This window comes from Mus caroli, chromosome 3 (genome assembly GCF_900094665.2).
Source record: "Mus caroli chromosome 3, CAROLI_EIJ_v1.1, whole genome shotgun sequence".
NCBI classification, from domain to species: domain Eukaryota; kingdom Metazoa; phylum Chordata; class Mammalia; order Rodentia; family Muridae; genus Mus; species Mus caroli.
Window position 1 is genome coordinate 89,175,183 of NC_034572.1, and position 26,846 is coordinate 89,202,028.

The 26,846-nt window shown below is 41.7% G+C and overlaps 1 protein-coding gene and 1 non-coding gene across 4 annotated transcripts in view; one reads left to right on the forward strand and one right to left on the reverse strand.

Annotated features, from left to right (window-relative positions):
- Positions 1-26,846, reverse strand: part of Pip5k1a (phosphatidylinositol-4-phosphate 5-kinase type 1 alpha) — a 47,846-nt gene that overhangs the window by 17,393 nt on the left and 3,607 nt on the right. For 2 of the 3 annotated variants that reach the window (XR_003836204.1, XM_021158185.2), the window contains exons 2-3: positions 7,836-7,873; positions 1,865-1,945 (exon numbers count right to left, since the gene is read on the reverse strand). Coding sequence is in view for 2 of the 3 variants with exons in the window: in XM_021158185.2 (XP_021013844.1) it covers positions 1,865-1,945; positions 7,836-7,873 (119 nt within the window). In the remaining variant the exon portion in view is untranslated. The remainder of the gene's footprint in view (positions 1-1,864; positions 1,946-7,835; positions 7,874-26,846) is intronic. The other variant, XM_021158186.2, reaches the window with a different exon arrangement.
- LOC115030669 lies at positions 23,285-23,392 on the forward strand. Its single transcript, XR_003836275.1, has one exon. It is a non-coding gene; the product is annotated as a U6 spliceosomal RNA (small nuclear RNA).

Genomic DNA, 26,846 nt, shown 5'->3' on the forward strand with positions numbered 1-26,846 from the left:
TAAATAAATAAATAAATAAATAAATAAATAAGGAACAACAACAACAACAGCAGCAGCAGCACCAACAGAGAAACAGGGTTCCACGATGGTTCATGCTGTTAATCTTAGAACTCAGGATATGGAGGCAAGGGGAACAGGAAGTCAAGGCCAAATTCTACAACACAGTGAGTCTGAGATCAGTCTGAGGCTTTTTTCTTCCTCCCAAAAGGAAGAAAAGAAAAAAAAGGGGGGGGGGAGAGAAAACTTTGCCTACACGTATGCCTACATGCCAGAGAGGGTATCAGATCACTGTATAGATGGTAGCACCATGTGGCTGCTAGGAATTGAACTCAGGCTCTCTGGAAAAATAGCCAGTGCTTTTTTTTTTTTTTTGGTTTTTCGAGACAGGGTTTTTCTTGGTAGCCCTGGCTGTCCTGGAACTAATTTTGTAGACCAGGCTGTCCTGGAGCTCAGAAATCCGCCTGCCTCTGCCTTCCGAGTGCTGGGACTAAAGGCATGTGCTACCATGCCCAGCACTAGCCAGTGCTCTTAACCTCTGAGCCATCTCTTCAGCCCCCAGTAGTGCATACCTTTAAGCCCAGCATTTGGGAGGCAAACAACAGGTGGATCTCTATTAGAGCTGGCCTGGCCTACATAGTGAGTTTGAGGACAATGAGGGCTATAGAGAGTGACCCTGTCTTTAAAAAAAAAAAAAAAAAAAAAGTATCAGGCTGGAGAGATGGCTCAGTTGTTAAGAGCACCGACTGTTCTTCCCAAGGTCCTGAGTTCAAATCCCAGCAACCACATGGTGGCTCACAACCATCTGTAATGAGATCTAATGCCCTCACCTGGTGCTACAGTGTACTTACATATAATAAATGAATAAATAAATGTTTAAAAAAAAAGTATCAACCAACACTAGATTTTCCATTATAAGTCTCCTTTAAATGCACATATAAAAAGAAAATAATTCATTCTTTGTGAATTAAATTGTAAAACACAAGTTACTTTATATTTATTGCCTATTATCAACAAAAGGGTGGGTGTGGTGGTGTAGCTTTTAATTCCAATACTCGGGAGGCAGAGACAGGCAGATCTCTGGAGTGAAAATTTTGTAATTTTGGTCTCTTTAAAAACACAGAACTATTCTAAGTATGTACTTTCGTTTTACTCCCAGGTGTGGAGGCATGGAGCTGCTTTGGACTCTGTAGCAACTGAACATGATTTGCCTTGTGCTCTAGCAGAGGCACGGTTTTGCCAGCTATAGATTGTTTTTGCAACTGTCTGTCACTTGGAATTCTGGGAACTTTTCAGAGAGTATATAAATGCTAGGGCTCCAAGAGGTGGGGCTGGTGGCTGGTTTACAGTTTACTAGGAGCCAGAGTCAAAGACGGAACAAAAGGAAAAAACTCAAACAGGGATCTCTCTTTCTCTCTCTTCCTTCTAGCCTTCTTTCTCTGTCTAGCGATAGGGGATGAAATGGGGGTGGGGTGGGGGAAAGGGTGAAAAAAGAAGAACCCACAAAGTAATAAGACCCATTACAGATCTCTGTGGGTCTGAGACAGCATGTGAGGTCTGAGACTACATTGTGAGTTCCAGGAATGCCAAGGCATAGAGAGACCATGGCTCAAAAAATCAAAACAAGAAAAAATACTATTTATGGAGAACAGTATCAAAAAGATTAGCCAGGCATGGTGATTCATCCATATAATCTCAGCACTTGGAAGGCTGAGGAAGAAAGACTACAAAGAGTTCTAGGCCAGCCTGTGATAAAATGAGAAACTATCTCAAAATAAGCAAACAAAAAACCAACCCAATACAGTAACAGTGTTGCCCATCACGTGTTCCCTAAGTAAGGTGATCCACACAGGCTGTCCAGACTCACCTTCTTGTATGTAGTCTCTCCAGAGGAATCAACACTTCGATGGCCTATTTTTTTAACAGGCATGACAGAGGCAGAAGGTCCCTAAAAGAAAAAAATTAAGATTAATATATGGCCAGGTCGTGGTACACACCTATAACCCCAGCATTTGAGAGGATGAGTTAAAAGGATTGTCGATACAAGGCTAACTAAATTAGGCGGCAAAGGAAGCCAGATGTTACCCCGCGGTACATAGTTGAGACAGTCTCGAAAGCTCAAAAAGATAGTATTCTTATTCCCACATTATATGATAAATTGCTATAGTGATAGTACATAAAAATAACTGAGAAGGCTAGAAAGATGGCTCAGTAGTTAAGAACACTTGTTGCTCTTGCAAAGGACCCAAGCTTACAAGCAGCATCCATAACTCCTATCCCCGGGCATCTGAAGTCCTCTTTGGGCACCAGGCATGCATGCACACAGTACATATAATACATGCAGGCAGAACATTTATATAAGTAAAATAAACAACCCCCACCACCCAAAAACAAACCAGGCAGTGGGGAGACACCTCAATGATTAAGAATATTAGCTGCTCTTTTTTTTTGGGGGGGGGAGGGTTAAATTTAAGTCCCAGCACCTACTTAGCAGTTCACAAGCATCTGTAACTCCAGTCCCAGGGAACTCCATGGGAACCAAGCACACATGTGGTGCACGTGCATACAGTACAGGCAAAACATCCATACACATGAAATAAAATCTATAAATCTAAAAAAATTTAAAAAGTAGAACTAGGTCAAGTTCTAAGACAGCTGGACTACAAAGAGAAAACCTGCCTTAAAATCAAAAAAGAAAAGAAAAGCGGGACGTGGTAGCACACACCTTTAATCCCAGCACTCGGGAGGCAGAGGCAGGCGGATTTCTGAGTTTGAGGCCAGCCTGGTCTACAAAGTGAGTTCTAGGACAGCCAGGGCTACACAGAGAAACCCTGTCTCAAAAAACCAAAAACCAAAAAACCAACCAAACAAAAACAAAAAAAGAAAGAAAAAAAAGAAAAAGCAGAAATAGACATTCAGAGAAAAAAGGTTAAACATCATCTATAAAAGAAAAAAAAAGTATCAAGTATCTACGATCCCAGCACTCGGGAATCTAATATGATGATTATTCTTAGGTATTTGACATATATATCCTTTATGGTTTTTTGTTTTGTTTTGTTTTTAAAGACAAAGTCTCACTAGGTATCCTTGAAGTAGAATTCAGGAGATTCCTCTGCCTGTCTCCTGTAGAACATGTGCAGCACACCTTTAAACCCAGCACTCAGGAGACAGAAGCTGGGAAAGAAGCTCTGTGAGTTCTAGGCCAGTCTAAAGTCCATAGTGAGACCTGTCTCTAATAACAATAATAATAGTGATAACAGTAACAGTAGTAACAACTTTTAAAGGCTTATCCTTATTTTCTATTAAGTTCCACTGAGAAATTATTACCCCTCTAACCCTCAACTCAAGCAGAATTCTATTCAAAATGAATTTATCCCTAGAACTGATCTAGCCATCGGCAATATGAGGAATTCTATAAATGAAGCATTAAAAGGCTGAAGCAATGGGCTGGAGAGATGGCTCAATCGTTAAGAGCACTGACTGTTCTTCCAGAGGTCTTGAGTTCAATTCCCAGCAACCACATGGTGGCTCACAACCATCTGTAATGGGATCAGATGCCCTATTCTGGTGTGTCTGAAGACAGGACAGTGTACTCATATACATAAAATAAATAAATCTTAAAAAAACAAAAACAAAAACAAAAGGCTAAGATAATAAAATGGCTTCTCTGAGTCAGAAACTTGAGTACTTTAAAGAGACTTTTTTATTTTTATTTTATGTGCACTGGTATTTTGCCTGCGAGAGTGCTGGGGCCCCTGGAACTGGATGGACAGCTTAAGCTGGCATGTGGGTGCTGTGTGTTGTCACTGTCTTAACCACTGAGACCCCAAAAAGACTTTTTAAAAACCATGTCTCATTACAGTATTTGTTGGAGAGAAGGGTCAGAGGAAAGTTTCAGGAGTTGCTCTCTTCTTCCATGATATGGATCCCAAGGAGTGAACTCAGGACTTCAGGCTTAGCAGAAACCTCCTCTACTCTCTCGCCAGGTGTAGACCACACACCTTACTCCCAGCATATGGGAAAAAAAGGCAACTGAATCTAAGCATTACAGGTCATTCAGAGACACAAGAGAGTCCATGTCTCAAAAAAACCAAAATACTGGCCAAGTGGTGATGGCCTAAGCCTTTCTTTAATCCAGCACAGGAGGCAGTGGTAAGTATATCTCCATGAGTTGGAGGCCAGCCTGGTCAGCAGAGCAAGTTTTAGGACAGCCAGGACTACACAGAGAAATCATATCTTGAAAAAGCAAAAAACAAAAACAAATAAACAAAAAACCCAAAATGTCTGTACAGGAGGAGTCATCTCACCAGACTTGAAGAGATTCCCAGGTACATGATATGACTTTGTATTCCACCCACATAACAGCATCAGAAATATGAGAGGAATAAAATCATCAGAGCAAAATCTAACTAGATATTGCCAGGAGTCAATATTGCAGTGTAACAAACACGACACTACTCTTCATGTCATTATCCATCAGGTTAGGAAGGCAGAGGACAGGACTAACTAGTGAAAATGGTTGCCACAATTATACACCGGTCATTACTTGGGAGGCTGGAGGTAGCATGACCAGTAGTTCAAGTCCAATCTTGGTTATACTAAGTTTGAGTACATGAGGTCTAACATAATAACAAAACAACAAATATCTTGAAAGCTATTCTAAGACAAAAGACTGACATCTCAGAAGAAAGCGGTATGTCAACTTCCTGAGCACCCAAAACACCTACAGGAGTGAAGCAGAACCATGAGCAGGGCCAGGAAACCCAAGATACTCTGCGGAGGAAAGAGGTGCACACACCTGCTAGCCCACTCACTATCTGGGAGGCCAAGGCAAGAAGACTGCCCAAAGTTCCAAGTTACCTTATGCTATACAGTGAATCCCAGGCTAACCTGAGTACAGAGAGAGTCTGTCTCCAAAACCAAACAAGGATCAGGCAAATAGCTCAGGTGGGAGAGTGTCTGCTCAGCCTGCAGAGATCTGACTCCCATCTGAACCTTGGAACAAGCCTGGTGTGGTGGTGATTGCCTGGAATACAGACCTTTAAGAGGGGAAAGCAGAGGACCTGGAGTTTAAGGCCAACCTCAGAGGCCTTAAACAAAGCACACTGGGAGGCCAGCCTTGGTTAAATGAGATCCTGCCTCAAAAGTAAATAGATAAAACTCAAAACACAAAAGAAGTAATCATTATAAGATATTACAGCCAGCTGTAATATTACATCTTTAAGCCCAGAAATCTGGAGGCAGAGGTAAATATCTCTGTGAGTGAAGGTAGCCTAGTCTAAACTGACTTCCAAGACAGCCAGAGCTATGAAAACAAACAAAACCCTATCTCAAAAACCCAAAAGCGAATATATGATATTACTGTATCTGAGATAGCTCAGCATGAAGATCAGTGTTTGGATCCCATGTAAAAGTTTGGTAGCTATAGCATCAGTGTAGTTCCAGCACTTAGGAGACTGGCGGGATGGCTCAGAGGGTAAGAGCACCTGACTGCTCTTCCGAAGGTCTTGAGTTCAAATCCCAGCAACCACATGGTGGCTCACAACCATCCATAATGAGATCTGACACCCTCTTCTGGTGTGTCTAAAGACACCCACAGTGTACTTATGTATAATAATAAATAAATTTAAAAAAGAAAAAAATCCTCAAATCAAGCTGGTTGGTTAGCTTGACTAGCCCAATTACTCGGTTTTAGGCTTAGCAACAGACTCTGCCTCAAGGTAGGATCATCTACACTGTGTGTGCATGTACGTGGAAACCCCTGACATCACCTCCCATCTCTACACATGCAGAGCTCCCACACATACACACACATCATATATACCATATACACTAAAAACAAAACAAAACAAAACAAAATGAAACAGGTGTGGCAGCACAGACCTTTAGACCCAACATTGAAGAAGCAGAGGCAGGTGGATCACTAAGAGTTCCAGGCCAGCCTGGAATTCCAGGACAGCTAGATCTGTTGCACAGAAAAACCATGTGTCAAAACAACAACAAAACAAAAACCTCAGCCAGGCGGTGGCGGCACATGCGGCAGGCGGATTTCTGAGTTCGAGGCCAGCCTGGTCTACAGAGTGAGTTCCAGGACAGCCTGGGCTACACAGAGAAATCGTGTCTTGAAAAACTAATAATAATAATAATAATAATAATAATAATAATAATAAAAACAAACCCAAACCTCACAAATTCCCTACAACAAGTAAATATTTGTGGACAGTGTGGCTGCACATATAATCCTTGTACTCAGAAGCTGAGATAGGAGGATGTCTGAGGACAAGTGGGCGACACAGTAATGCCCCGTCTCAAAAGAGCTGTATAACTTCTAGCAGACCAGAAAGATGCAAAACCAGCAATATCTAGGGTAAGGATGCAGCTCAATGGTAGAGCACTCACCCAACACACACCAGGCCCTGAACTTGATCCCCAGCAACATCACCCCAACACCCACCCAATACACAAGAGCATTCAAGGAAACATGGCTGATTCTCAAGGGAGGCAGATCAAGATCAGAGCACCATGGCAAAGAAGAAGTGACATGTGAAACAACAACACAATTACAAAATGTAAACACAGGATGGTGAGAAGTCTGCCACTGCAAAGGCCTGGATGTGATCTCAGACGGATGTGATCTCAGACGGCCAGCATAGAGGCCACACACACTCATCTTTTCTTCTTTCTTTTAAACATTTATTTATTTTATGTATATGAGTACATTGTAGCTGTCTTCAGACACACCAGAGGGCATCAGGTCACATTGCAGATGGCTGTGAGCCACATGTGGTTGCTGGGAATTGAACTCAGGACCTTTGGAAGAGCAGTCAGTGCTCTTTTTCTCTTTTTTTTTTTTTTTTTAAATTTTTTTTTTTTTTTTAAATCCCTTTTGAGTTTTTTCAAAACCCCCCAAAAGGGGGCCCCACTTTCTTTTTTTTTTTTTTTTTTTTTTTTTTTTTTTGGTTTTTCGAGACAGGGTTTCTCTGTGTAGCCCTGGCTGTCCTGGCACTCACTTTGTAGACCAGGCTGGCCTCGAACTCAGAAATCCGCCTGCCTCTGCCTCCCGAGTGCTGGGATTAAAGGCGTGCGCCACCACGCCCGGCTGCAGTCAGTGCTTAACTGCTGAGCCATCTCTCCACCATTCCTCCCCACCCCCAACCCCACCCCTCCAGTGATCTTAACAGATTCAAAAAGTGAAGTCTCAAACTTTTCTCTACAGTGTGACTTATGTACTAAGTCCTGGAGTCTAGCCCACAGTTATCTGTATATTCTGTATATTTTTAACTACTGCTGTGTTTAATATAAGAGTATTATTCTAGCCAGGCATGGTGGCGCACGCCTTTAATCCCAGCACTTGGAAGGCAGAGGCATGCAGATTTCTGAGTTGCGATACAGAGAAACCCTGTCTCAAAAAAAAAAAAAAAAACAACCAAAAAAAACCAAAAAACCAAAAAAAAAAAAAGAGTATTATTCTTTTGAAGCAGTTGTACATATTTTTCTTTGAAAATGTCAAATAAACCTCTCTCCCCCTCCTCCCTCCCTCCCCACCCCCTCTTACACACACACACACACACACACTCTCTCTCTCTCTCTCCTTTTTAAGACATAAAGAGATAGCCATGTCTAACCCCACAGCCTGCATATGGCCCAAGATAACTTTGAATATGGCCCAGTACAAAACCATTACTTACTTAAAATACCATGAGATATTTTGGCATTTTCTTTCTTTTTGTAACCCAATTAATTGCATGGTTCTCAAGTATGATCTCTGTAGATGACAGCAATGGACTGTGATGTCAGAATTACACCTTTAGCAAGCAGTGAATCAATATGAAACTTACCTCAGATACTGTGGCTCTCTTGACTCCAGATGCTGCTGCTTAAAAAAAAAAAGAAAAAGAAAAAAAGAAGAATCTTAGCCATATGTAAACACAATCACAAAATCTTTACTGAGTTCATACTGTAAGAACCAAAGTTTACATCAACTTAAACATGGTCATGAACTAATGGCACTAATACCAAATCCTTTTCTACAGCACTTGAACCCAGGGACTTGCACTTGCTAGGCAAGCGCTCTACCACTGAACAAGCACTAAACCCCCAACAGCTCTTTTTAAATGTTCTTTCTTCCTCCTACAAGGGCCTTCTGCATATTCCATTCTTACTCTAATCACCTAACTCATTTGGTCATACTCTCTTCTTGTAATTATTATTACATTTGGTATGTCTGCCATGTGAATCGTAGCATACATGTGGCAGTCAGAGGGCAACTTTGTGGCGTGAATTCTCTTCTTCCACTTATGTGGATTCTACAGATCAAGCTCAAGTTATTAAGCTTGTGCAGTAAGTGCTTTATCCACTGAGCCACCTCACCAGACCAGTGTTAATATCTTTGTTGTTGTTTGTTTGTTTTCAAGACAGGGTTTCTCTTGTGTAGCCCTGGCTGTCCTGGACGTCACTCTGTAGACCAGACTGGTCAAGAACTCAGAGGTCTACCTGCTTCTGCCTCCTGAGTGCTGGAATTAAAGTCGTGTGCCATCATGACTGGCAACTGTTAATATATTTAACTATCACGAAACATCTCAGTGACACCATGGCAGAAAGAGAAAGAGCCCAAGAGACAAACAGATATCCAAGGAGCTCAGTGTGGCAGCATACACCTACAGTTCTAGCACGTCAGAGGCTGGGGTAGGAAGATTATCAAAGCGTTGCTAGTTCAAGGTCAGAGTATATCACACAGTAAATACAGGCTCAAACAAAACAATAATAAGATTTACCTCCACAAATAAAATGAGAGCATCGGCTCGAAGAGAATATTTTCTAGAATACCTAAGATCTAAATTTGTTTCCCAGGACTTGGTGGGAGCAGACCTGGGGGACTGGAAGTACTCACTTGTAACCCCAGTGCTTGGAAAATGGAGTAAGGTCATGTTAGGTTACAGAGTGAATTCAAGGAGAGCCTGAGCCATATGACACTGTCTCATACAAATAAAAGACTACTGTTGGTCAGAAATCTTTCCTGGCATTTGTTGAAAATATCTTCAGTAGCTATGCAGTAGTGACACACACCTTTAATCCTAGCAATTGGAAGGCAGGGGCAGGCGAAAGCAAAGGCAAGCAAGTTCCTGTTCAAGCCCAGCCTTGTCTACAAAGTAAGTTCCGTAACAGCCAGGACTACACAGAGAAACCCTTCCTTGAAAAATAAACAAGGGCTGGAGAGATGGCTCAGTGGTTACGAGCACTGACTGCTCTTCCAGAGGTTCTAAGTTCAAATCCCAGCAACCACATGGTGGCTCACAACCATCTGTAATGAGATCTGATGCCCTCTTCTGGTGTGTCTGAAGACAGCTGTAGTGTACTATGTACATAATATTAAAAAAAAAAATTAAAAAAAAGAAAAATAAACAAAAACAAACATCTTTATCATATATTATCTTATAATTCATGTTCATAATCCATACATTTCTTTATGGGTACAGAAGTCAAATACAAGTCAGATGAGTTCTGACACTAGAATTAACTCTCCTACTTAAAGGGAAATGTTTTTTCTCAGGATTTTGGAACCTTCCCTCCCTATCTAAGATAAACTCTGAAGCCTCTTTCATTAAATATTCACACTATCACGGCCCACACTTGGAAAAGTACATGCTACCCCAGATGAGGATACATCATCACCTGATGGCATGTGTATGGTATGTGTATGGTATATAGGCTGACAGCTTGCCTATAAATGCTATAAAGTAAGTCTTCACTGACTTAAAAAAACAAACTAAGCATGGGACAGTAAAGCCAGGCCTTGTCCATATTAACCAGATATTCTGACAGAGCTACAATTCGCAGGCCCAGATAAATGCTGAATTACTTCCACTTTCTTCCCCTTCACTCAGGCATCAATCACTACCTCTTTAGCATTAACTCTAACAATTTTAGAAAACTATCCCTATGAACAACACACTTATAGCTAGCTGTATAATACTATTTTTAAGTTTATGATTTTAAGAGAGGGTCTCAGGCCAGGCTAGGTGACATATGTTTTTAGTCATAGTGCTCTGGAGGAAGGTGGATCTAATGAATTCAAGGCTAGCCTGGTCTACAAAGTGAGTTCCAGGACAGCCAAGGCTATACAGAGAACACCTGTTTTTAAAATGAGAGAGGGGCGGGGAAAGAAAGAGAAACAGAGACAGGGCCTCACAAAGCCCAAGCTGGCCTCTAACACCTGATCATCCTATCATCTTGCCTCCACTTCCTGCCTACTGACTGGGTCTACACAAGTACCTACCAGAACACCTGTCTATTTGTATGAAGCTTTCAAAAGGTACAAAGAAGCTCACCTGGCTTTTACTACAAGGAATAGGGGCTATTTAAATTAAGATTTAAGAGGCATTTTCCTAACTACATTTACTAATGCTAAACTGTTTAGATGCTGACAACAGAGCCAGCAAATGGCCAGTAGGTGAAGGTGCTTGCCACCTAAGTGATCCCAGGACACACATGGTGGGTGGAGTGTTCCTTTGACCTAGAAGTGTGCCATGGCAGACAACACCCTCTCCCACAAAGATAAATGCATTAAGATGTTTTATATGTAGATAGAAGCCTTAAGAAAAATTTAAATATAAATTCTTTTTTTGTTTGTTTGTTGTTTGTTTTTTGTTGCTGCTTTTTGGGTTGTTCTTTCACAGTACAGGAGAACAAATTCAAGGCTTCAGGGCTGGGAAAACTGCTTAGAGGGCACTTGCCAAAGCCTAATGACCTGAATTCAATCTCTGAAACCCCCATAAGAAGGAACTGACTCTTGTCCTGTGACTGCCCTACACATGTGCTGTAGCACATACCCTCACACAAATGCAGACACAATAAAATTTCTACCAGTTAACTGCATTTCTAGTAACAATTATTGTTGTCTGTAGCTATAACAATGATACTGTGATTATGTTACAACCCTGCACCCCAAACAGAAAAGACTACTTATCTCTAGAAATACTCCCCCCTTTCCTGTTTCTGAGGCAGTGTCTTCTGAAGTCTACAATGGCCTCCCTCCCATTCACTAAGCAGGCAAGGATGACCGTGAGCTCCTGATCCTCTTCTATCTACCTCCCACAAGGTCGAACTGCAGGCTCGCACGACCACACCCAGGTCTGCAGAAATACGTCCTCAAGTGTTGGTCAGTGAAATTGTAGGAGAATTGAACCTATTTAAGACATTTCAGGATACACAGGAGAGAGATTTGGGGGCTAGAGGGGGGATGGAAAAAGAGCAAAGCAAAAGCCAGAAGCCAATGGGAAGAACTAAAAGTTGGGGAGGAAAACGAAAAGGGAGGGAAAGGAAGAGAGAGAGGGAAGAAAGCTGTGTGGCACCACCATCCTGAGAAGCAGAGGCTCTAATTCATGTTACATAGGATTTCTAAGGCACCTAGAGAGCCCACTATGAAAGAACACACACACACACACAGTTCACATACAATAAAGCTGGGCTTAGTGGCCCATGACTTTGATCCTAGCATGGTTAGAGGGAGGGGGAGGGGACAAGTTAATCTCTGTGAGTTCAAGAGAAGCCTGATCCACACAGCAAATTCCAAGACAGACAGACTTACACAGTGAGACCCTATCTAAAAAAAAAAGAAAGAAAGAAAGGGTGTGTGTGTGGGGGGGGGGGGGGGCAAGACTAAATAGAAAGACACTATCTCAAAAAATCGAAACATCAGCAACAAAAAAGTCAGGCCTGCTGGTACACACTAATAATTTCCAGCACTTGAAAGGCTTCTGAAGCAGGAGGAGTGCAGTGAAGTCCAGGTCAGCTTGGGATACATAGTTCAAGGCCAGTGAAAGGACTAAATAGCAAGAGTTTCACATAAAAATAAAAAGTCCAGCTTGGTGGTTCATGTCTTTGATCTCAGTACTCAGTGGGCAAAACCAGGTGGATTTCTGTGACCTCAAGGCCAGCCTACTCTACAGAGAGATCTAGGACAAACAGGGCCACATAGAGAGATCATTGCTCAAAAACCAAAGAAATGAAATAACATAAAAAGGACTTAATTATTTATGTAGACTGTCAGGACTTACCTTCCCCTTTGTCACAAATGAAAACTATCTGTCCATTTTCAAGCCAGCAAACCAATAACTACTGTTTTCTCGAGACAGGGTTTCTCTGTATAGCTTTGGCTGTCCCATAACTCACTCTGTAGACCAGGTTAGCCTTGAACTCAAGAGATCTGCTTGCCTATCTCCCAAGTGCTGGGACTAAAGGCATGCACCACCACAGTCTGGATTAATAATATTTTACTTAAAAAAAAATCATTCAGTAAAAGCCTCTGAGGTCCAAGTAACAGCACATGCCCATGATCCCAGGACCTGAGAAGCTGAGGCAGGAGAGTAAGATCAAAGGTCACATTTAGCTACACAGTGAAAACCTTTTGTAACAAAATAGAACATTAGAGCCTATCAGTAAGCTCTCTCACTCACACAATAAAGTTTAATAAATTAAATTTTTAAACAAAAATGTATAGCTTTTCACTGCTGTGTTTATATCAGACCAAGAGAAGTCTTTCAACAAATTTCTTTTAGACATATCGTACTTGTCTATAAGATTTAGTTATTAATTCTTGGCAAAAATGTATGTTTATCAGAGCTAGAGAGATGGGTTAGCAGTTAAGCCCTGACTGTTCTTCCAGACCTGATTCAATTCTCAGCATCTACATAGTGGCTTATAACTATCTGAACCTACAGCTCCAAGGGATTCTATACCCTCTTCTGGCCTCCACGGGCACCAAGCACAGAAATACATGCAAGAAAACACCATGCACATAAAATAAAAAATAAGTAGATCATTCTTTTAAATTGCATGTTAACTTCTAAACTAGTTTCTGAATGAATAACAATTCACATACTATGATTGCAAGAGCTCAGAATTTTGATGCTTTTGAAGGAAATCAGAAAGATTAAGTTCCTTTCTGTGCTATTTTCTCCTCTATCAAGGACTTCTAGCTCAGAGAGAATACATTCAGCAAGAAATATCTAGTTTACAGCCAAGTTAGTTCACACAGCGACTTTAAGATTAGCAAGGAGAAAGCAGAGAATTTAGCTGGTCCTCTTAGGTGTTCAAGGCACTAGGTTTGATCTTCACTACCAGAAAAAATAGACTAGCCGGGGGCAGAAACAGCACAGTAAGAATGTGTGCTCAGGAAGGGAAAAAAAAGAACAGAGAGAAAAGAACGTGGGTTTTATAATTAGCCATCTAGATCTGCTAGGTCTCAACACTGAACTCAACATCTGTTTGATTCATCTTCTCTAGACCATTACTTCCTCTATAAAATATAGGAAGAGTCTGAGATAATGATGCAAACTATTTTTCATGTGTATTCAAATCTATAAGGTCTTGGATGAATCTTCTGCAAAACCCCCCACCAACAAAAAAAGAAATCACAGAAATTGTGTCACATATCTCCACAAAGTTGTTTTAAGAATTAAGACACACAGGACTTGTAGTAACTCTTCTAGAACTCTTCTAGTATAGAACACTATCAATTATTGTGAATTACTAAAACTACTTGTTTGGGCTTTTTGTTGTTGTTGCTGTTGTTTTTTAAGTCAAGATCTTACTCTGTAGTTCAGCCTGTAACTCACTTATGCTCAGGCTGGTTCTGAACTTAAGGCAATTTTTCTGACTTCCCCTTCTCAGCACTGGGATTAAAGGTATGAGACACCATACTCAGGTATAATAATACACTTTATACCCCTATCTACAGAATGGGAAAAGGTCAAGAGAAATAAGAAGTACAACATAAATGAAAAGGAAAAAAAGAGAGAGTGTTAAATTTAAAAAATCAAAATCAAAACAAAGTAAAAAGCTGGTACTAGTTTACTGTAACAAAACTGAGAAGGGACACAGGTCCATGCTAAGCCAAGACAGCATTGTCCTGACAAAGCCACCAGGCACTAGGCACTAGTCTACAGCTGTTCCGGGAAGGGAAGAGTGGCTGGGCTGCTCGTCACTGCGCGGAGCTCATGCATCTCCAGCACACACACAGCAGATCTACCTCTCTTACGGTGGACCCCACAGCACAGAAAGCTGAGACCTAGTAAGGGAAAACAAGGTTATCACTTACTTTTGGAATTCTACTTGCTTACAGTAGACTAAACATATTCACATTAATTAATAAAACTCTAAGTACAGCATCACACTGTGAAATTCCTCCTACCCAAGAGATGTAGCTCTAGCACAAAATGTCCAGTAGCTGCCAGACAGTGGTCACGGCATCCCAGCATTTAGGAGGCTAACTCAGGTGGAACTCTGAGTTCAAGGCTAACCTGGTCTACAGAGTGAGTTCTGGGATAGCCAGGCCTTTACAGAGAAACACTGTTCTCCCCAAACAAAACATCAACAAAAACCCCAACAGTTACAAAACTTTTATTCCAAAGCCAGGCATGGTGGCACATGCCTTTAATCCCAGCACTTGGGGGGCAGAGGCAGGCGGGTTTCTGAGTTCAAGGCCAGCCTGGTCTACAAAGTGAGTTCCAGGACAGCCAGGGCTATACAGAGAAACCCTGTCTTGAAAAAGAAAAAGAAAAAAAAAAAAAGCTTTTTACTTCAAATCATTTAGGTCTTCTGTGGATTTCACTGGAAGAAGTTTTCACATCTAAAGCTATTCCTCATGTAGGCTTCTATACAGGATGCACATACAAAGATATTCACTTAGAATCGTTCATAATAAGTATAAATGTACAGGATTGTTTTGGGAAGATCATAGTAAACAAGGATGAAAAGTCACAGGGTAGTTGAAAATGAAACACTAAAAAAAACACTGTTTTATATAAAATAAGCATTATGTTTAAATGCATACTTATAATAGCTTACATAGCAAATCATATTAAAAAATTTCTAAGGCCGGGCGTGGTGGCGCACGCCTTTAATCCCAGCACTCGGGAGGCAGAGGCAGGCGGATTTCTGAGTTCGAGGCCAGCCTGGTCTATAAAGTGAGTTCCAGGACAGCCAGGGCTATACAGAGAAACCCTGTCTCAAAAAAAAACCAAAAAAAAAAAAATTTCTAAAAATTTCAGACAGGCCGAGCATGGTGGCACATGCCTTTAATCCCTCAAAAATAATCATGTATATTTGCTGGTATCAGGTTGACTTGATTAGTTTCTGTTTTTCCTGAAGCACAGATAAACTTTTTATAAGTCTCATGGTTTTTATTTTAATTACTTTAAAATCTTTTAAATTTACTTACTTTTTTTATATGCACTGATGTTCTGTTTGCAATATATGTCTATGTAAGAGTGTCAGATCTTGGCTTTACAGTTACAAGCTGCCATGTGGATACTGGGATTTTGAACCCAGGGCCTGAGCAATTAGTGCCCTTAACTGCTGAGCCATCTTTCCAGCCCCATATTTTTGTTTTTTAAAGATTGATTTGTTGTTGCTGCTGTTGATTTTCTCAGACAGGGTTTCTCTGTGTAACCCTGGCTGTCCTGGAGCTCCCTCTGGCCTCAGATACAGAGAGTGGCCTGATTGCCTCCAAAATGCAGGGATTAAAAGTAGGGAGTTTTCACCACTATCACCCAGCTGAAGATTGACTTTTTTTTGTTTGTTTTTGGTTTTTCGAGACAGGGTTTCTCTGTGTAGCCCTGGCTGTCCTGGAACTCACTTTGTAGACCAGGCTGGCCTCCAACTCAGAAATCCGCCTGCTTCTGCCTCCCAAGTGCTGGGATTAAAGGCATGTGCCACCACCGCCCGGCAAGATTGACTTATTTTTATGTTATATATATATATGGGTGTTTTGACTGCATGTATGTTTGTATACCATGTGCATGCCTTGTGCCCATGGAGGCCAGATGAGGGTACTGAATTTCCTAAAACTAGAATTATAGCCAGTGGTGAACCCCTATGTGGGTGCTGGGAATTGAACCTGAACCTCAGTCCTCTGGAAAAACAGCCAGTTCTCTTAACTGCTGAGCCATCTCCAGCACAAGTAGTATAATCTGTATATTGCAAATTAAAGAAACACACAGAGAAAGCTTCAGGGTCATATTCTGTCTGTCTGTCTGTCTCTCTCTCTCTTTTAACAACCTTTAGTTTGCAGAATACCAATGCTTAATAACCACCAACCACCCAACAAACCACCCAAACACACATCAATGCAAGTTTGTAACAAAATCACTTCTCTATGCTACAAAAATAAGTTAGAAGGATAAAAAGTGAAAAGAAATGCCTAGGGGACCAGTTAATAAAGGTGCCTGAGTTCAATCCTTAAGACCAACATAGTGGAGAAAGAAGACAAATGACTCCCTACACATTATTCTTTGACATCCCCTCTGATACACATACAAGAGAAGTATAAAAGAATTAATAATACATAGGACAAGGCTGGAGAGTTGGCTAATGCAGTTCCAGAGGATTGGATTCCTCAGGCATCTGGGGGTATCTGCATTCACATGAACACGCCCCCACACTGACACATACCACATAATTTAAAATCAGAAAGAATCTATGCGGCTGGAAATAGCTCGGTGGTTAGGAACTGGGTATTCTTCCAGAGAATCAGGGTCCACTTCCCAATACCCACAACTCACAACTCAGCTCCCAACTGTCTGTAACTCCAGGGTCGTGACCCCTCACAGAGAGAGATGCAGGCAAAACACCAATACATATGAAACAGAAATAAGTAATTTTTAAGAAATCGTTAGGAGGAGGAAGAGAAGCTGCCATTGCCACCTAGAAAACAGTGTAAAAGTAAGTGCCATCTCCATATATCAAATAACCCTTCTTAAGGACATTTACTTCAGGATACTCTATAATCTTAAACCTATATAAATATATATTAGAGACTATTCTCGGAGAAAGGGAACCATGAGGGTTTGGAGAAGCTGTGAAGGTCAAAACTCAGGCTGTTTGTTTGTACAGGCCTGACAACCTGAGTCCAACCCCTAGACCCACATAAAAGTCAGATAAGGAAGCTAAAGGCTGGGCAGTTGTTAACAGCACTTGGGACAGATTTCTGTGTTCGAGGCCAGCCTGGTCTACAGAGTTTCAGGACAGCCAGGGCTGCACAGAGAAAAACCCTGTCTCAGAAAAGTAAGGAAGCTAAAAGCTACTCCCAAAGTTGTTTTCTGAACTCGCATACACCCTACAGCAAGTACACACACTCATACACACATACACAAAGTAAAAATAAAAAAAAAAAAAAAGACAACCCTATCTTTCAATTTTATCTATTTATTTATTTGGTTTCTCTGTATAGCCCTGGCCATCCTGGAACTCTGTAGATCAGGCTGGCCTTGAGCTCAGACATTCGCCTGCCTCTGCCTCCCAAGTGCTGAGATTAAAGGTGCCACCATTGCCCAGTGACATTCCATATTTCTATATCTCATAGATGTTACAATTTGAGAAATATCTTTGAAAACAAAACCAGGCTCTGGAAGAGTATGGTGGCACACTCCAATAATCCCAGCATATAAACTGGAAACAAAAGTATCAGAGGTTGCCTTTAATCGCAGCACTTGGGAGACAGAGGCAGGCGGATTTCTGAGTTCAGTTTGAGGCCAGCCTGTTCTACAAAGTGAGTTCCAGGACAGCCAGGGCTACACAGAGAAACCCTGTCTCAAAACAAAACAAAACAAAACAAAACACAAACAAAAAAACCAGAAATGAAGCAGCCATATCAAATATTAAAGTACAGACAACTAACTCTTGCTCCATATCCCTACCTTTGCAGTTTTTTGACCAAGATCTGTTTAGATAGCTGAGTCTGGCCTTACTCCTCCTGCCTCTACCTCCCAAGTGGTAGGGTTACAAACTTTTACACCCCACAATATAACTCTGTCTCTCTCTCTTAGATTTATTTATTTTAAATGTATATGTGTATGGTTGTTTTGCTTATCTGTATGTCTATGCACCATGTATCTGTGAAAGCCAGAAAAGGGTTTCAGATCCCCTAAAACTGTAATTACAGGCAGTTGTGACCTACCATTATGGGTGCTGGAAACTGAACCCAGAGCAGCCAATACTTTTAACTGCTGAGCCACCTTTCCTGCCCCTTTTAAACCCAAACCAACAACAAAAACAGGGTCACCCTAGTAGTTTGGAAATCACTATGTACCCCAATCTGGTTTTTGTTATTATTGTTGTCTTTTAATGTATGTGAGTACACTGTCGCTCTCTTTAGACACACCAAAAGAGGATATCGGATCTTATTACAGATGGTTGTGAATCACCCACTATGTGGGTGCTTGGAATTGAACTCAGGACCTCTGGAAGAGCAGTCAGTGCTCTCAACTGCTGAGCTATCTCTCCAGACCCCAATTTGGTTTTGGACACATGGTAGTCCTCTTACCTCAGTCTTTCAAGCTGCTAAGATTACAGGTATGCACCACCACACCTAGCCATTGAAAAAACATCTGAGCAACTCTGTACCGGTTAGGGAAGCATTCCAATTTGGTCCTTTGCAGCACCCTATCTTATGTTTACAGAGAAAAAGATACTGGAAGGACTGGTTTCTAGTTACTCTGCAAAACACCACTGTTAATCTCTGCAAATCTGCTTGGTAATACCAGACAACTCAAAACTAAAATTTCAAATTAAAAATAATCAAAAAACCTGTTTGTTTGTTTTTTTAAAGTTGGTGGGCTCACAAATACACCTACAGTAGTAAAAATAATATTAAATTGAAAAAAGAAAATGTCAAAAAGAAACAAAAATTATCAACATAATTCTGAGAAATGTTAAGTTCAGTTCTTAGCACACACAACAGGAAGCTCACAGCTGCCTGTAAGTCAAGCTCCAAGGGATCCAATGTCCTCTTCTTGCCTTGGCAGACACTGGCACACAAATAGCATTCACTGACATGATACACACAGATACATATAAACTTAATAAAAGCAAATCTTCAAAAATAAAGGTGACAATTTCAATGAAAATATGTTCAGAGAGTAAAGAACTCTGAAGTGAGTTGGGCCTCCCTAGTATGTGGAACAATCAGCTTTGGCCTCAGTGTCAAAGCCTCTCCCAACTCTTTCAGAAAAGAAGCATTTCCTTTGGAGATGAGATGACATCATTCAGCAGACAAGAAACCAAAAGACACTGTGTGACTGACTGCAGTGTCTGAAGTACACATATAATTTGTGGATGCTAGAGGCTAACCGGACATACATTCCTCTGACTAGTTTTGCCTGAACAGGTCATAGACAAGGTATCACAAAGACTCAATCCAGTGCTTACCAACAGTACAACTTAAATGTTTCACAAGGTAAAAATGCTCTTAGGAACTAGTATGTTAAGGATGAAAGCCAAAAATTAAAAAACAAATAAAAATCCAGCAAAGTCAAAAGCTAAACTCTCTACAACAACCAACAACCAAACAACAAAAACCCAAGCTAGTTTGTTTGCTGAACACCTCATTGTTCTTCTAATTTGGAATACTGAAAATCATTCTAACTATGCCCCTTCAGGTGGGAGGCACAGTATGTCCTTTAAACAAAAATACTCAACAATATGAGCATGCTAAGAAGTACTGAGGAACACACAGTTCTAAGTGACATTGTGAAAAGAGATAGAAAAAGAATGACACTGCCCAGGGCTGGTGGCACATGCCAGTAACTGAGTACTCAGAAAACTAAGACAAGAGGATCTCAAGCTCAAAGCCAGAAAAAGCTACAAAGGAAGACTGTGTTTCAAGAGGTTGAACAGTAATAATTAAACACAACTGGCAGGCATGGTGGTGCATACCTTCAGTCTTAGCACTTAGGAGGCAGAGGCAGGTAGATCTCTGAGTCTGAGGCCAGCCTAGGCTACAGAACAAGTTCTAGGACAGCCAGGGCTATAAACAGAAACCACCACCGCCCTCCAACAAAGAAACAAAAGACCAAACACAACTAAAACTGGACAGGCATAGTATGCACTTTTAATTCTTGTATCCAAGAAGTAGCAGCCAGGGGACCATGGGTTCAAGATCTGCCTTAGTTACAAAGTGAATCTGAGGCCAGCTTGTATATATCAGACTCTGTCTCAAAAGAAGGGGAAAAGTAGCCAGGCGTGGTGGTGCATGCCTTTAATCCCAGGCAGAGGCAGGTGAATTTCTGAGTTCAAAGGCCAACCTGGTCTAAAAGGTGAGTTCCAGGACAGCCAGGGCTATACAGAGAAGCTCTGTCTTGAAAACCAAAAAAAAAAAGAAGTGGAAAAAAACTGGACCACAACTAACTCATTGGCAATTAAATCAAGGCAATTAAAACCAAGACACGGGGCTGGTGAGATGGCTCAGTGGGTTAGAGCACCCGACTGCTCTTCCAAAGGTCCTTAGTTCAAATCCCAGCAACCACATGGTGGCTCACAACCATCCGTAACAAGATCTGACTCCCTCTTCTGGTGTGTCTGAAGACAGCTACAGTGTACTTACATATAATAAATAAATTAAAAAAAAAAAAAACAAAAAGTAGTTTGAAGCGGGTGTGGTGGCGCACACCTTTAGTCCCAGCACTCAGGAGGCAGAGGCAGGCAACCTGGTCTACAGAGGGCTACACAGAGACACCCTGTCTCGAAAAACCAAAACCAAAAAACCCAAACAAGCAAAAAAAGTAGTTTGAATTGGGACAGCTAGATGGCTCATTGGGTAAAGGTACTTACCACCAAGCCCAATGACTTTTAAGTTCAATCCCCAGAACTTGAATGGAGGAAGGAGAGTACCAACTCCTCTACAAGCTGCCTTCTTTTTTTTTTTTTAAATCAAGTCAACTTTTTTTTTATTCTCAGTTACATGCTTTATAGAAAAAGGTGTTGTACAAAAGGTCAGGGTTGTACAAAAAAGGCTAGGTGTCTACATATTCTATTTACACAGTTGAGAGGATGCCCCCACTTCAGGTGCAGCAGCTGCACTTATCCGAAGCGTCTTTGCAGATGCAGCCCTGAGAGCAGGAGCAGCAGCTTTTCTTGCAGGAGGTGCTGCAGGAGGTGCATTTGCAGGAGCCGGAGCAGGATCCACCTGAGGCACAGGAGCAGCTGGGAGTCCATGGGGAGTGGAGGCAGCAGTTGAAGATCGATGAGAGATGATGTTAGAGTTCTAGGAGGACTGTGAGCACACCTTGTCTTCTGACCTCTATATATGCGCACCCTGGCATGCCCCACTACCACATATACACAAAATAAATGTAAAAACATTTGTTTCAGTTTGATCTACCAGTCTTGTCACCTATGAGTCAACATATTGCCAGGAATACCAAGGAATGAGCTACAGGTTTACCAAGATCCTTTAATCCCACTCAGCCTCTCCAGAACACCCTTGTCCTAGTAAGGCTGTCTAAACCTCAGCTGCCCAACTTAGGAAATGAGAAGGTAAAATTAAAATAACTACTTCTGGGGGCTGGTGAGATGGCTCAGTGGTTAAGAGCAATGACTGCTCTTCTGAAGGTCCTGAGTTCAAATCCCAGCAATCACATGGTGGCTCACAACCACCAGTAATGAGATCTGACACCCTCTTTTAGTACAGCTAGAAGACAGCTACAGTGTACTTATTTATAATAATAAATAAATCTTTGGGCCAGAGCTAGCAGGGACTGAGCAAGCAAGGCCTACCAGAACAAGCAGAGGTCCTAAATTCAATTCCCAACAACCAGATGAAGGCTCACAACTATCTGTACCGCTACAGTCTATACTCATATACATAAAATAAATAAACCTTAAAAAAACCAAAAACTATTTTCTTCTAATGTGCCTTTACCTCCAGTACCACAAGGACAAATTTCACTGTATCCCTTGACACCAATATTTTGCTCAAAACCCTAAGGTTTTCTTTTCTTTTCTTTCTTCCTTCCTTCCTTTTCTTTCCCCAAGACAGGGTCTCACTATGTAGCTCTTGTTGTCCTGGAGCTCACTATGTAGACCAGACTAGCCTGGTCTCAAAGAAATCAGCCTACCTCTGTCTACAAGGAATGCTGGTATTTTCTTAAAATACCTGGCATTCTGAATTAGCCAGCCATAGTCCAGAAGCATTTAAGATGATTGACAATGCACCTCCCCGATTCTATGTCCAAAATTAGACTTTCTTTTTGTGGCAGAGAGCCTCTCTTGCTCTACAGCCCTAACTGGCATGAAACTATGTAGACCAGACAGGCCTCAAAGCTTGCAGCAATACTGCTTCTACCTGAGTCCTGGGAATCCTATGAATTCAGGCAAATGCCATCACACTCCACCCTGTTTCTAGCTATCTGGATTAATACACGCCGGGCGTGGTGGCGCACGCCTTTAGTCCCAGCACACTTGGGAGGCAGAGGCAGGCGGATTTCTGAGTTTGAGGCTAGCCTGGTCTACAAAATGAGTTCCAGGACAGCCAGGGCTACACAGAGAAACCCTGTCTCGAACCGCCCCCCCCCCCCAAAAAAAACCCACACATACTCCAGGGTCGAAATATCCTTCAGTTATGAGTTTAATTAGCTTATGCTTGCATTTGATCCTGGGTACTTGGAAGAAAGAGATGTATATGAACAAAATGCATGTATATTTCAGCAAAAACAAAACAAAACAAAAAACAAATAGACAAAAAAACAAAAAAAACATAGCTTTATGACAGCAAAACAAGCATCAACTCCCTGAACAGCACTTCCTTCCACCAGCAAAATAAAAACAGAGGCAGTTGCTTATGGAGCTTTCTCCACACAGCCTAGCTGAGTCACAATTCAAAATGCCTGCCTTTTCCTTCTTCCTTTTCCCCCTCAGATACTGGCTCAAGGCTGAGTTAATGCTTTCTCTGAGACACTGGAATTTCTCCATTTTTCTGACCTCCATGCCTAACTTCAAAGGCATGACTGGGGACTCAATAGTTACTGGCTAGTTAGTTCTTCCAGAGGATAGTTCAATTCCTAGCACCAGCACTGACTCTTCATTACCACCTATAACTTCTGCTCCAAGAACCTAATGCTGTCTTCTACTCTATAGGCACCTGCACACATGTGGCAAGCCTTGACACAGGCACACAAATAGAACCCTGACTCTCTCCATCCACTCTAGCATCTACTACAACCTTCAGCTTGGCTGCTTTATTGTTTTCCCTCAAACTAACAAAATGGTCTCTGAACTTCAAATAAATAGATAAAACGCTAGCTGCTTTTATACACATTGTCCGTGAGAACTTGTACTTTAGCAAGCTAGTTTACCTACACTGTGCAGAGATGAGCCGATACTCTCTATTAATTATATATTCTAAAAGAGACCTCTTCCTTTCCCTCAGAACTCCCCTTTGATACTTCATCTATCCAAATACCATCTCTGAGACACAATGTTGGGCTTAGTTTGGAATATAAAAGAGATTGCCATACTCACTCCAGCAGCACATATACTAAAACTGGAACGATACAGAGAAGATTAGCATGACCCCTGTGCAAAGATGACCCGAAAAATTCATGAAGAGTTCCATATTTTTCTGCATATGTAGCAGAGGATGGCCTAGTCCGACATCAATTGGAGAAGAGGCCGTTGGTCCTGAGAAGGCTCTATGCCCCAGTGTAGGGAAATGCCAGGGCCAGGAAGCAGAAGTGGGTGGGTTGGTGAACAGGGGGAGGGGGGAGGGGAGGGGGGAGCCGGTTTTCCAGGGAAACCAGGAAAGGGGATAACATTTGAAATGTAAATAAAGAAAATATCCAATAAAGTCAAAAAAAAGAGAAAGATTCCCGCAACTGCTATAGAAAAGAGTACTTTTTATCCTCTTCCCCCAACCCCACACTAAGAAAGAAAAGACAGAAAAAGGAACTTCTCATGTTCCCCATGTTGGCCTTGAACTCGAGATCCTCCTCCTCTCACTGTCAAAAGTACTAGGATTACAGTATATACCCCACACCTGGCCTTGCTGCCTTCATTTATTCATTTGTTCACTTTGCACGCACACACATGGGCGCAGACAGACACAGACACACACAGCCTTGCCTTGTTATCTGCTTCATGCCATATAAAGTAAGGATACTCAAAAATCCCAAACTATTTGAAGGCAGAGGCAGCCTGATTTACTTATTTACTATTAGGAAGCCCTGGTCTACATAGCAAGTTACAAACCATCAATGGCTACACAGTGAAACTCAGTCTCAAAAGGAGAAAACGGTTGAACTTTGAAGGATAAAAACCACACTAGGCATAGTGGCATTGACCTGTACTCCCAGCTCAGAAGGCTGAAGCAGGAAAATTATAAAGAAACCAGCCTGGGTAATGCAGGAAGGCTCTATCTCAAAAGGAAAAAAAAAAAAAAGCCCGAGTTGGTTGCTCACTCCCGTATCTCAGCTCCAGAAAGGCTAACACAGAAGGATCACATCAATGAAATATCAATGAAATCTGGCTCATAAAAAAGCAAGCAAGCAAGCAAGCAAGCAAGCAAAAAAAGACACCCTCTCCCCTCTCCTCCATACCCAGCTCTGGTTGTCAAATATCACTGTTCATACTATAGGTCCACAGTCTCCATTATATTATCAAAGAAAAACAAGCTAATAAAATATTTAATAGCTTTTAGGCAGCACATATTTCAGCAAAGGTATTAATCAGAAGAGTTAATATCAACCCGGGAGTCCACAAGTAAAACATACTATTTTGACAAAGCTAACTTTTAAGTATACATACCAACTAATCTCAGATACCAGACACTTATAAACTATAATTACACATGACACTGGGCTTAAACAGCCACAGCAGAAATAAATATTTCAAAAACACTGACAGTATGAAAAGTCAAGTATGCTATGTGTCTGTGCACAGCTACTACTGTAGTTGAAGGTAAAGCACTGAAGTCTTAGGAGTCCAGGAGCAGCTCAGGAAGACCTGATGTTCTTTGTTGTGGTTTAGAAAGAGGTAGGGGGATTAGGCTGGCAGGCAGCTCGGTGGATAAAGGCGTTTGCCACCAATTAACACAGGAAGTCTGAGGACCCACAAGATGGAAGGAAAAAAACTTGCTTCCACTTACAGGCATATACATACACAGGTGTATATTCATATACTCTCAAAGTATTTTTAAATATAATTTTTAAAGCAGAAGGAAGGCCAGGAGGTGGTAGCACATACTTTTAATCCCAGCACTCAGAGGCAGAGGCAGGCAAATCTCTGAGTTCAAGATCAGCATTGTCCACAGAGTGAGTTCCAGGACAACCAGGGATACACAGAGAAACCCTGTTTTGAAAAACAAAACAAAAAAAACACCACCCCACCCCCCCAAAAAAAAACAGGAGGACAGGAGGAGGAAGGTCTGATGAACCACATGTAGCAGCCCATGATGGTTTAAGAAGACAAAAACAAACAAAACAAAGCAAACAAGGAACCCAAACTGTAAGACCAGACAAGCCAGAGCTACACTGCAAACCTCTCAAAAACAGATAGGTTCTCTGCAGTGGTGACACACACCTTTAAACTCACCATTTGGAAGACAGAGAGGCAGGCAGGTTTTGAGTTTGAGGCCAGGCTGATCCACACTGTGAGTTCCAAGACAGCCAAGGTTATACAGAGAAACCCTGATTCAAAAACAAACAAAAAGGAACAAAGAGACAGCTAGGTTATTCCCAAGTCATCTGTGGCTCTGATGCAACCCAACAGATGAGGAGTGACTACTGGGAGGAGCAGAAGCGACCAGAGTGCAGGGCATCTAAGGTTTCAGGTGCTTTTCCTTTGGGACTCAAATGTGATTTTAATCACACAGTTCTTATTTCAGGGAAGCAGTACAATCTTGGCACTCAACTCTCTTTCTAATCTTTGCTCTAATTTCAAATCAAGACTCCAAACACCTGGGTGTGATGACATACACCTTTAGTCCTAGCACTTAGGCAGTAGATGGACCTCTGAGTTCCAGAATAGCATGGTCTACACAGAAATACTTCTAGGCCAACCAAGACAGCATTGTCAGACCCTGCCTCAAAATAACAACAAACATACACTCAAAAACACAAACTCTTGGCTCTCATTTCCAGTAAAAACTCAACTTTGTTACTTGATTGTCAAGAACAGGAAGCCAGGATCTCTGAACCCTAAACAAATGGTCACTGACAACAGTACCTCATCAGACCTGATTTTATGAGGTGGTACTACTGTCCAAATAAAGAAGATAAAAAATAACAAAGGAAGGACATTTTCTTTATACAGCAAACAGCAGAACGCAGGTGTCAAACTACATCACCTTTAATTAACAACCAAATCATATGAACAAGCACAAACCTCTGTAAGATGATTAATTCATTTTAACTGCCTCCTCCAGATTCAAACTTGGTAACTTCTCTAAAGGAAAATATCACTTAAGAGCTTATGATTTGGATAGATCATAATGGCGCACGCTTTTAATCCTAGCACTAGTGAAGCGGAGGCAGGGATCTATGAGTTAAAGACCAGCTTGGTCTACAGAGTGAGCTCCAGGACAGCCAAGGCTACACAGAGAAACCCAGTCTCTTCTTGAACTTATGGTTTCCTAAGTGTTGTGAGGTACACCTGTGATCCCAGCACTTGAGAGGCAGAGGCAGGAGGATCTCATGAGTTTGCAGCCAGCCTGCTCTATACAGTGAGTTCCTGCTCTATACAGTCAGAACTGGATTAAGAGACCCTGTCTCAAAAACAACAAAGAAAGAAAGAAAGAAAGAAAGAAAGAAAGAAAGAAAGAAAGAAAGAAAGAAAGAAAGAAAGCCAGCCGGGTGTGGGGGCGCATGCCTTTAATCCCAGCACTTGGGAGGCAGAGGCAGGTGAATTTCTGAGTTTGAGGCTAGCCTGGTCTACAGAGTGAGTTTCAGGACAGCCAGAGCTACACAGAGAAACCCTGTCTCGAAACGGGAGGCAGAGGCAGGCAGATTTCTGAGTTCGAGGCCAGCCTGGTCTACAAAGTGAGTGCCAGGACAGCCAGGGCTACACAGAGAAACCCTGTC